This window comes from Tachysurus vachellii, chromosome 25, assembly GCF_030014155.1.
Source record: "Tachysurus vachellii isolate PV-2020 chromosome 25, HZAU_Pvac_v1, whole genome shotgun sequence".
Taxonomy (NCBI): Eukaryota; Metazoa; Chordata; class Actinopteri; order Siluriformes; family Bagridae; genus Tachysurus; species Tachysurus vachellii.
Genome location: NC_083484.1, coordinates 9,776,612 through 9,785,900, shown reverse-complemented (window position 1 = coordinate 9,785,900; position 9,289 = coordinate 9,776,612). Strand labels below are relative to the sequence as shown.

The 9,289-nt window shown below is 37.9% G+C and overlaps 2 protein-coding genes across 2 annotated transcripts in view; both read right to left on the bottom strand.

Annotated features, from left to right (window-relative positions):
- The window catches only part of LOC132840435 (uncharacterized), a 370,465-nt gene that overhangs the window by 318,661 nt on the left and 42,515 nt on the right, over positions 1–9,289 (bottom strand). The gene's annotated exons all lie outside the window — the stretch shown is intronic.
- On the bottom strand, positions 78–3,350 carry si:dkey-197c15.6 (putative nuclease HARBI1). Its single transcript, XM_060862278.1, has 2 exons — positions 2,405–3,350; positions 78–765 (listed from the first exon to the last, which is right to left on the bottom strand). Exons 1-2 carry the CDS (start codon positions 3,210–3,212, stop codon positions 293–295), a joined length of 1,281 nt encoding a protein of 426 aa, XP_060718261.1. The 5' UTR covers positions 3,213–3,350; the 3' UTR covers positions 78–292.

The window sequence follows — 9,289 nt, the reverse complement described above, 5'->3', positions numbered from 1 at the left end:
CCCTTAAACTTTTGAATGCTTTGTATTTTTTATTTAACTGCATTATTTTCAATAGTTAAAACAACCAAGTAGAAACTAGAGTATATGAACATGCGGGAGTTTATGGTAACCACAGGCAGATACAACTGCTTCTCATTTGTTTAAGCTAAAATGTATACACAGGAACAAGACACATGATTTGTTAAAGGACTAATGTTTGCAGGAGTACATATCCCTCCTCAGGGTGGCATTCAACAGTGGGGCTGTTCAGTGGGATTCAGACTGTAGTTCTAATATGCAAAGTCTTTCAATATTAAGAAATGTTCTTGTGTGAATTGTGAACAATTTGTTTGTGACTCTTCTCAATATCCTCGGTGTTTTTCCTTTCTTGCTCCTCTTTATTCCTAGAATTCCCAAAACACATCTCTATCATGTCTTCTATTGCCTCTTCTGGGTCAACAAAGTTCTCCTCTTCTTCTTGCCTCATCTCTGTATATGGGTGTAAATGCTCCAGCTTGTTGGGTAGCGGTACTGAAAACTTTTTAGAGATGTTGTGGAGAACACAGCAAGCATTGACAATGCGAGCTACAGGCTTGAGGTTATCAACCTGTACAGCTCCAAGATTATGCAAACACCGGAAACGGGTTTTCAAACAGCCTAAGACATGCTGAGAGGATTTCCAAACCTGTGAATGAGAAGAGTTGAAACGTCTGGCTGAATCGGCCTTGATCCGGGAGCCTTTCACAGGGCTCAGCACAAATTTAGCTTTGGACAGACCTTTCCCACCTGCAGATATAAGGATGAGGGATAGGTCAGAAATGATATTAGATTTTGATATTAGAGAGCTGAAGCAATACATGTTTTTGTTTGTTTGTTTAAATAGCTTACTGAGTTAGTTGGCAGTCATTCAATAAATTTTTACCACCTCTTAACATTCATACACAAATATTGAACAAAACACATGATGTACAGTTGACTGAGTAGTAAAGAATAGGGTCAGTTAAATTTATGGGCCCCTTTGACAGACAATTTTTTTTTATTAGATATCAGTCGCGGCTTTGTGGTGGCCACTCACCACACTTTCAGTTTATTGTCTTTAAACCATTTATTACAACTATGAAGGTATGCTTGATATATAAAGAAGAAATCAAGGGAGTTTTTCCTTGCCTCTGCTGCCTGAACCACCTCAGACTCGCTCATTGGGCATAAATACAAACAGTTATACAGACTTCAAATTAGTTTGAGTTTTGTTTGCAGATTCCTTTATGCAAGTACAGACAGATATGCAGAAGCTAAGTGTTATTCTTATGAAACCAATCAATTTTAAACACTTGCATGAAAAGGAGTACTAACATTCTTTTTCTAATATCGTGTCTTGTAGAGTTTTTCAACATGGAAATTAGTTTGGTTGCACTGTTCAGTAACTTAATTTGCATTTAAGAGAAGTACCAAACATAATTTCAGTATAATTGTAAAGATATATCACTATAATATAGTAAAGATAAAGACACACATATACACACTGAACAGCCATAACTTTTTGTACCTCAAACCATATCTTCATCCTGATGATAGAAGCCGCCACATAACTGCCATGACCCAAGATTTACGAGCAGAACACTGCCTATTCTGACTTGCATTCTTTCCATAGTACATCCTTGTGGCATCTCTTCCCCAGGTAAATGACACGCTTACTCAGCTGTCCACATAATATACATAAAAATGTGATTCATCAAACCAGGCCACCTCCTTCCATTGCTCTGTGCTCATGCAGATCTGCACTCTGGCCAGTCTGCAACTATGCAGCCCTATGTATAGCAAGCTGCAATGTCCCGTGTGTTCCTACAGTCTATGCCTCATTCTTGTGCTCTTTCTTTTATAGCCACCATTTTTCAGCAATTTGTGTTACAGTAGCCCTTCAATAGAATCAAGCTTTTGCTGCCCACATGCATCAGCACAGCTTTGGGCACCCGTGAGCCTTCCACCAATTCACTGGAAGAATTTCCATGGACCACCATACCAGGAACACCCCAGACGGTCTGGCAGTGTATAGCAATTTGGACCATGTCAAAGTCTGTATGTTACTCTAAGATAATGTCTATTGTTAAAAGTACTATACAAATAAAATTTAATTTAAAGTCTCTTAAATCCTTATGCTTGCCCATTTTTCCTGCTTCCAAACCATCAACTTTAAGAATTTGCTGTCATTATAACGTAACAATGTTATTCACTTCACCTGCATTTTTTTCATCAGTTTTTTTATTTTATAGCTGATCAGTTCGCGTGCGCATGTGTGTGTTTCCCATAGACACAAACACCAGAAACTCCCAAACTCACAGTGGTCTTTTTTATCAGATCAGTCAATGCCGCTGTTGTAAATATATGTATATCCAATATATATTGTATTTTTGGTTGATCAACTCACCCAGGACCCAGGTATGTCCATGCTGAAGTCTGGTAAACTCTTGACAAATATTTGAGCTTTCCCAAACAGCCTGTTCCTGAGTCCCCCCAGGACAACACTGTTCCACACTCAGTAGATTTCCATCTACATCACTTATGATCTGCACCATTACTGAGTAGTAACCCCTGGTGTTAAGGAAAACACTCTCTTCAGCTGGAGAAGGGGTCACATGGACATGTAACCAGTTTAAAACTCCCACTACATTTGGAATACCACTTATGTATTTAAACCCCTGTGCAACACCCATGCGATCATCATAAGTGCCAGGGAAAGTAATGAAGTCTGGGCACATATCCTCCAAGACCTTAGACACGATGCTGACGGCGTCGCTTGCTCTTTCGTGCTCCAGTCCCAACGCGTCTGTAATTTTCCTTGGCAGAAACCCATGCGTGTAGAAATAGAGAGCCGCAAGTGTCTGTGATTCAATGGAAGTGGCGTCTCTACAGGGTCTAAACACGTCCTTTTTCATGCGTGCTTTTACGCAGTCCACAATAAATGTTACACACTGGCGAGTCATATGAAAACACTGTGCCAAAAAGTAGTCATCAAAAATGTCCAGGCGACTTATTGGCTGGTTGCTGAGATGTTCTGTGGTGCGGGGGTCTGTGCTGATGCTGGTGCTGTTACTGATGCTTGTGCTGATGCTGGTGCTGATGCTGGTGCTGATGCTGGTGCTGTTACTGTCGCTGTTCAGAATGTTAGGAATCGGTTCACTAGCTCTGTATGAATCTTCCTGAACAGCGAGCCACACTGCACATGCATAAGACATGCTGACAGATAGGTAAAGGACACTTCTATCTAAAGTGATCCGAACACCATGAAGTCAGTTCTGTAATACACTACGACTGTTGGTAAAGAACCTAATGATTCGAGTTAAAACAAACGTGTACAGAGGCAGCGTTGGATAAACAACAATGGGGAAAATTTGAACTATTTACTTCCGGTGGAGTCGGATGGGATTTTGTCAAAATAAAAGTTGTATGAACGCAAAAATAGACCAAATTTGTGGGAAAATAGTGTAGTGGAAAGGATCTATCATGCCATATTGTAAGCCTCTATTTCTTTAACAAAGGATTTTGTGACGATAAAAGGTCCAAATAATAAACTACTAAACACAACAAAAAAAGGACGACCTGGATACAAAAATTCTATTTATTCCTGAGGATATAAAATCATTAAATTAATATTCATACAACAAGAATGTAAAAATGAACCTATCTTACATTTGCTACATATTCTTATGAGAGCTGAAAAACCATCAGGCAATATTTAATATTAAAGCCTATGAGAGGAAGACCTCACATTACCTAAAGATGTTGTTGCTTGGCATTACAATAAATAAATTCTAGTCAAGTAAAGTGAAGACAGAGACATGCACATAATGCATGCAACAGAGGACACAAAATGTGGCAAATGTGGTTACAAACATGAACAGAGAAAGTGACCTGACTATAGACAGGTGTGTAAATCTGTCAATAGTTTATTTATTTATTTATTAATTTAACTTGTCACTAGCATGTTCCTGGGCACAGTGAAAGTTTAGATAACAAACAAACAAACAAACAAACAAACAAACAGGTTGGCACGGTGGCTTAGTGGTTAGCACGTTCGCCTCACACCTCCAGGGTTTGGGGTTCGAGTCCTGCCTCCGCCTTGTGTGTGTGGAGTTTGCATGTTCTCCACGTGCCTCGGGGGTTTCCTCCGGGTACTCCGGTTTCCTCCCCCGGTCCAAAGACATGCATGGTAGGTTGATTGGCATTTCTGGAAAATTGTCCGTAGTGTGTGATTGCGTGAGTGAATGAGAGTGTGTGTGCCCTGCGATGGGTTGGCACACCGTCCAGGGTGTGCCAACACATCCTGCCTTGATGCCCGATGACGCCTGAGATAGGCACAGGTTCCCCGTGACCCGAGGTAGTTCGGATAAGCGGTAGAAAATAAATAAATAGAACAGAGATTTCACAACAGAGATGTAAAATGATTAATAGAAACTCAAGATAAATGACTAAGAAGTCACATTTAATGTGAACAATGGAGCAAAATGCAAAGTTATTTTAAGATTCTTTTAAGATTTTAACTTCACATAAAGGAAACAGACTAAATCCTTCTGAAAGTTGCTTTCCTACTCTGACCAGCAGATGTCGCTACTGGAACAGAAATTTTTGAAGTGAATCCAAGGAACAAAAAAGGTCCAGATCATAAAACGAGATGTACCTGCAATACTAGGAAGAAAAACAGGTCATAAGGAATGATAAAAAGGAGTACATGAAGTGACAGTGTATGATAAGCATACTGAAGGTTTATGAAGATCTTTTCAGTTGTCAAGGATGAATGCAAGGACATACTTGAATGTCACATTCAAGTCCCATCAGTTGACATGCCACAGAAAGTTCCAGTTGCCCTGAAAGACAATTGAGGAATTATAAAGAATGGAAAAGAAGGATGTAACTGCCACAAACAGCGCCAACAGATTAGGATAGTAGCATGGTGACTGTAATTTAGCAAAATAATACAACTTTCGCAATTTATATGTCTCAACCCACGGATGACAACCAAGGGGACTGACAGGTTAATACTGGTAGATTAAAGCTCTAAGATGTCCACATTTCACACATCCATAGGAAGATACAGATTTCTGCACTTACCTTTTGTAATATCATACATCAATGGTCTTTCAAAAAGGCATAACACAGATGAATGAAGAACTGGATGGTGTTATTAACATTGTAGTGTGGGGAGAAACCACTCAGGAACATTATCGCAGACTATAAATCCCTCACAAATAACAACAGAGTACAAACTAAAACTGAAAAAAAAATCACCAAATAACTAATTTACAGATCAAGTACATTGGTTATGTACTCTCAGCCAATGGACTGATGATGAGAAAGTGAGAGTTGTAATCTGGTTACCATCACCAAAAACAAACTACAGAGTTCTACAGAGTTTTCTGAGAATGCTACAGTGTTTGCTAAATTCTTTCCCAATTTGACAGAAGAAGGTCTGAAAAAAAGCTGCTTGAAAATGACACTTAATAGAACTGGGAAAGTGAACAAGAGATAAGCTTTCAGAAGCTGAAAACATTGCAGTAAATGCTCCAACACTTTAGACATCATCTAGTTCTGGCTATAGATGCTAGCACTAAAGCAGTCTAAGTGAACAAGACCAGTAGTGTTTAATACTCAAAGTTACCACAAATTGCAAATGTCATCATTCTGAAAAGCAGCGTGCAAATCTGGAGTTTAAATTTTTCACATAACACTTGAAAGAAAAGGTTGAGAAAGGAAAAGGAAGAAACACAGACTTCTAGTAGATGAAAGGAGAATGAAATAAGCAGGTGTGGAATCAAGCAGCCTTTTCTGGGCTAACTTGAACATCCACAACCATTTATTCTTCATACACCAGATGGACGAACCTACAGAAGAAACTGAAAGCACTTAAAGAAGACAAAAGAGTTCATACGGACACCCTTACTAATTCAAGGAAATGGCACAGAGCAATGTGTATCTGCAGTGGTGAATCACATACCTTGGTGTAATGTATCTCATTGAGAAATAGAAACAACTATAACAACTACACCCAAAAAAAAAATGATAAAAAATGCAATGAAGATTCAAAGACTTACAACATAATTACTACAATAATCAAACCGTTAGAGTCAAATATAAATCTCTTTTGAATGCATTGCTGAATGTTCAAATGTAATTTCAAATTTACCTTTTAGTCCAAAAAAGGGGGAAAAAATAGGATTTCATGTATTCTGTTTTAATGTGTAAAGTACAGACGTGTCGTTCGTACATGGATACAAGGAATCCAAGGCATTTATGTTTTGGTAATGTTTTGTTCACCATCCTTGTTGTCTGGCTCATTAACACAACAATAATACAAACAATAAGACTATATAATATGGATTAGCTTTAATCTTTAATCCAATAGCAGGTAATAGATAACATTTATAATTAATTTAATGATTTAATATGAAGACTATTTATAAAATAAAAAAAATATTATGCACATTTTATCTATTGTACATTACATTGTTACTTAAATCTCAGTTACTTTCACTATTAACAGGTTTTTATTTAATTTTACTAAAGTCAATATTATTTGAATAACAAAGATTTATGTCTTGTGGGCTTGTATTATTATTTTTTATCCATTAGATGCTTTGTTTGAATAAGACTTTGTTGCATTCCAGGAGTGTTGTGTATAACAACACATAACATCACATTAAAACGTAAAGGATGTGTGGTCATTTTACTGATTTGTCAGATGTTTGCTTTACATCAGAGCATTCAGCGTGAGACTCACGCAATTGACCCGATTCTCACGCTCTCACGCCACACCCCTATATTCTCACGCAGACTCGTGCAGCAGTGAGGGGAAAAAATCGCGCCGCATGATCTCGCAAACCAACGCGCAGAGAGACCAGACAGTCAGTGTAGTGAGTTTTTTGTGACAATTGTGAGGGAAATACACAATTTATTCCCATAAACTGTGTAGTCAGCCGTTCTTCCCCCCATCTGCACCGTGTGAACTGTGAACGCAGGCAGGTCAGTGAGTTACAGGGCGCTCCGTGTCTCCGTCCAGTTTAGACTAAAGTTGGTCGCATATTCACAGATTCGAGATTCCCGAGTCAATAACTCCTGAGCTAAACGCTTTTATTGCACAAATAACACCTATTTTTCACCGTAGTAATGTAGAGAGGCAGCTACAACCCAATTTTCCTCCAATATCATCTTGTAGTATCATCATCTATCATATTGTATTATCAGTGGTGACAGTACAGTGGCACATCAGTGATGTGTGAGCTGGTGACAGTACAGTGCATTACAGTGATGTTATTGACTGATTTTTTTGGTTTTCGCTTTTCGGGTTTTGCACTTTGCAGACGGTCCCTTGGAACCTGTCTCTCAAGCCGCCTTCACACTGCACACGACAAACGGACACGACTGTCGGATTTCGCCCCCTAGTGACAGTCGCACGGAATATGCAATATAATCGTGTAGACGTCAACATGGGAGAGAAGTTAATTCTCGCGGTCTCGGAAAACCCATTACTAGATGATCGTGAAAAAAATGTTCTCCATTAAGGCGCAACTCTTGCACTAAACGGTGATACTCACCGAGACTTTTTCTCCGAGTCAGGTGGTGTTTTATACACACTGATTTGCAATGTTTTCTTTGCATCTCCAGTAAAAGAGAGTAAAAGCAAGAGCCTGTATTCTCCCTCCATTTATCATGGTGAATGAAGGAATTAATTAATGAAGGAGTAAATACAAACAATCAATACAACACTAAATCCAGAAAGACCGTGAATAATTTTTGAGGAAACATGGACACAACATTAAAAATAATACAATATAAATATTAATAATTTATTACTTTTTTTTATCAATAACAATGTATTTAAAACAAAAAGATTGTTTTTGGTAAAGTTTAAAAATTACTAAAGTTAATTTTAATACTTTTCAATAATTCTTATCATCTCGCGCACACGAACCGGATAGGACAATTTTGTCCACCGCAGAGGAAAGCTGATATTGAGGAAAATTGGGTTGTAGCTGCCTCTCTACATTACTACGATAGAAAAGAGGTGTTATTTGTGTAAAAAGAGCTTTTAGCTCAGGAGTTATTGACTCGGGAAACTCGAATCTGTGAATATGCGGCCAAATTTACTTAAGTCCAGTTTAGGCTAGTAACTAATAGGCCTATGCTGTTATATAGAATTAAGTTAGCATTAGGAGAGTTGCTTGTTTTGCAGCACTGAGCAGTTATTTTACATACCTTTATCATAAAAAACAGTACAAAAGCATTTCCAGATGACAAATATCTGGACATGCCTAGTTAATGTTAATTATTGTTTTCTAAGAACAGAATGTCAAGTCAACAACATCCCAATCAATGATTAAGGCTGCAAAATCAGCAACCAGCACTTTAGAGCACATGTTAATCACATGTTAATCCTATTTCTGTAAAATGTTTGTGAAAATTAAATGTAATGTAAATCTCCCAAGAAATACTGTACAGATACCAAATACTTTGACAATCAATATATACTTAATACACTTCTGCTAATGCAAGGATTTTGTGTTTGTATTTTTTTCACACAAAGCCACGCCCCTCCATAAGCCCCTCCACATAACCAAAGCCCCGCCCCCAGAATCTCACTCTAAACTGAACTCAAAAGGTGGCAGCCCTGCATCAGTGTTTTTAAACAAAATAGAAGAATGTGCTTTACTTAAAACACTAGTGTAGAATGGAATTAACTCATCCAAGTGGGTTTCTCCCATTGTGGTCACAAAAGGAAAAATGAACACTGAATTTGACAGCCCAATAAGGCTTAATCAACCCTCATTTTAATGGTTCAGGTCTGTGTGGAAGTGGCTACAGGAGCCCCTTCATTCACACTGAGGACCATCACTTCTGGTAAGCATACTTTATGTATGTAGTATGTATGTATGTGTGTGTGTATGTGTGTATGTATGTATGTATGTATGTATGTATGTATGTATGTATATGTGTATGTATGTATGTGTGTATGTATGTATGTGTGTGTGTGTGTGTGTGTGTGTGTATGTATGTATGTATGTGTGTGTGTGTGTGTATGTATGTATGTATGTATGTATGTATGTATGTATGTATGTATGTATGTATGTATGTAGGTGTGTGTATGTGTGTGTATGTATGTATGTGTGTGTGTGTGTTTATGTATGTATGTATATGTGTATGTCTTATTTTCTGGCTTTATGATGATTCACATGCTTTATTTTTCATATTTTTTAATTAATGGCAATACTATTAAATTATCGATGATACTATTAATCCCCGAGGATCAATATTCGCTATA

What these genes read in the sequence shown, in the direction of transcription:
- si:dkey-197c15.6 (XM_060862278.1), bottom strand. Translation starts at nt 3,212, where the DNA reads ATGTCTTATGCATGTGCAGTGTGGCTCGCTGTTCAGGAAGATTCATAC. An exon ending in TGGACATACCTGGGTCCTGG is followed by an intron (nt 766 to 2,404) that starts GTGAGTTGATCA and finishes TTATATCTGCAG; the next exon opens with GTGGGAAAGGTCTGTCCAAA.